The sequence below is a fragment of the Didymella exigua genome (assembly GCF_010094145.1).
Source record: "Didymella exigua CBS 183.55 unplaced genomic scaffold M421scaffold_55, whole genome shotgun sequence".
In the NCBI taxonomy this organism is placed as follows: domain Eukaryota; kingdom Fungi; phylum Ascomycota; class Dothideomycetes; order Pleosporales; family Didymellaceae; genus Didymella; species Didymella exigua.
The window spans coordinates 191,263-192,925 of record NW_022984829.1 but is presented as its reverse complement, the minus strand read 5'-3'; the positions used below and the strand labels follow the sequence as shown (position 1 = coordinate 192,925).

The 1,663-nt window shown below is 51.9% G+C and overlaps 1 protein-coding gene across 1 annotated transcript; it reads right to left on the bottom strand.

Annotated features, from left to right (window-relative positions):
• Positions 1-17: 17 nt before the first annotated feature.
• M421DRAFT_10004 (uncharacterized protein) lies at positions 18-457 on the bottom strand (the record flags this gene model as incomplete). The annotated part of the gene is made up of 1 exon (XM_033586475.1): positions 18-457. A coding segment is annotated over one exon (440 nt), but the record flags the coding sequence as incomplete, so codon positions are not given.
• Positions 458-1,663: the final 1,206 nt, after the last annotated feature.

Below are 1,663 nucleotides of genomic sequence, written 5' to 3'. Positions count from 1 at the left end.
CAGCGTGCGCTTCGTACGAGGCTGCAGAAGGGGTAGACCAGCGAGAGAGCTGGGTGCTGTGCTGCTGATTAGTGTGCTTCTTAATCCAGGTGTAGCTGGTGGTGATGAAGCTACAGCTTGTACGGTTGCTGCTGCTGCTGCTGCTGCTGCTAGTGGTGGTAGTGGTAGTAGTGGTGGTGGTGTCGGGATGATTGTCATCAGCACCCTGCTGCGCTGCTTGGCAGCAGAGGAAGGCGCTCTGTGGTGCACCCAGCTCTGCCACAGGCGGCCCGTACGGCTCCGGCGCAGGCACGCGCTCTGGCGGGCTCAGGGCAAGCCCGCTGTACGAGGCGATCAGCCGCCTTCTCTCTGCTGATGGTAGCTTGTGGAGCCGCTTCAGGTGCTCGTCTAGGTTGTAGACTGCGTAGCAGTGCTCCTGGCAGACGAGCACTCTGTACAGAGGTAGGTAGGTAAACATTGTTAAGGGGGGGGCTGCACTCTTCTCCTCTTCTCCTCTTCCCTCCCTACACGTACAGGGGCGTTGCTCAGGTTTTTTTTATCTTCCTTTCACTCCCTCTGTTGCAACTGTGAGGCGCTGTGTGGATTACGCGCAGATGGCCCCGCGCAGATGGCCCTAGGCCTGGCGGGTTTTCGTGAGGCGAGGGCTAGCTAGCCAATCAGGGTTGCAGGGTTCGATCACACGCAGATGGCCCCGCGCAGATGGCCCTGGGCCTGGCGGGTTTTCGTGAGGCGAGGGCTAGCTAGCCAATCAGGGTTGCAGGGTTTGATCGCGCGCAGATGGCCCCGCGCAGATGGCCCTGGGCCTGGCGGGTTTTCGTGAGGCAAGGGCTAGCTAGCCAATCAGGTGGCAGGGTTCGCGCACAGATGCCCCCTCCGGGGCCATACGCGCAGCGGTTCATACGGAGAGGCCTAGTAATAGAATAGTTAACTTATTAAGTGTAGAAGGTTTTAAGCTTAATATTCCTTGCCAAGACACTAAGTTAAGATTCTTTGCTAGGGCTCTAGCAGCCTGAATGTTAGAAAATATAAGAATATTATTCAAGAATAGTAGGTAAACCAAGAATTTTACGCCTAGGCCTGCCTGTTCTGCAAGCTCCTGTTGCGCTGCTGCTGTGTGTGTGTGTGTGTGTGTGTTGGTCAGCAGGTGCTATGCTGTATGCTGTTGCAGCTGCTACGTTGTGTGCGGGCGCAGCTGCAGCTGCTATGGTGTGCTGTTGCAACTTCAAAACACAAACCTTTAACAAACAAACCTTTAACACTTTATAACTTGCATTGTAGTAGGCCTACAATAATAATTTTTTGCTTATTTTAAAGCTACAATTTCGCTCTATCTATATGTGAAATTTTGCAATTTTTGAATATTTAATGCTAGTGCTAGCACTACTAAGGGTAGCTATGCAACAACGTTGCAACGTTATTTTAAGTTTATTAAATATAGGCACTTAGCGTTTTAGCTATTAGCAATGTTGGCGCGAAATTGGGGCTGTTAGGCGCAAATTAGGGCCGTTAGGGCTGTTGAACGGCTGTTGCACAACCATGCCACGACTGTCAGCAACGGCCGGTCTAGGCTGGATTTCGAAAAACTTTTCCCAATGTAGGCTGGCGGATGGGTAGGGTATGCTTTTTTACGTTTTGGCTTATAGCTTCTTAACTAGCAGAGATA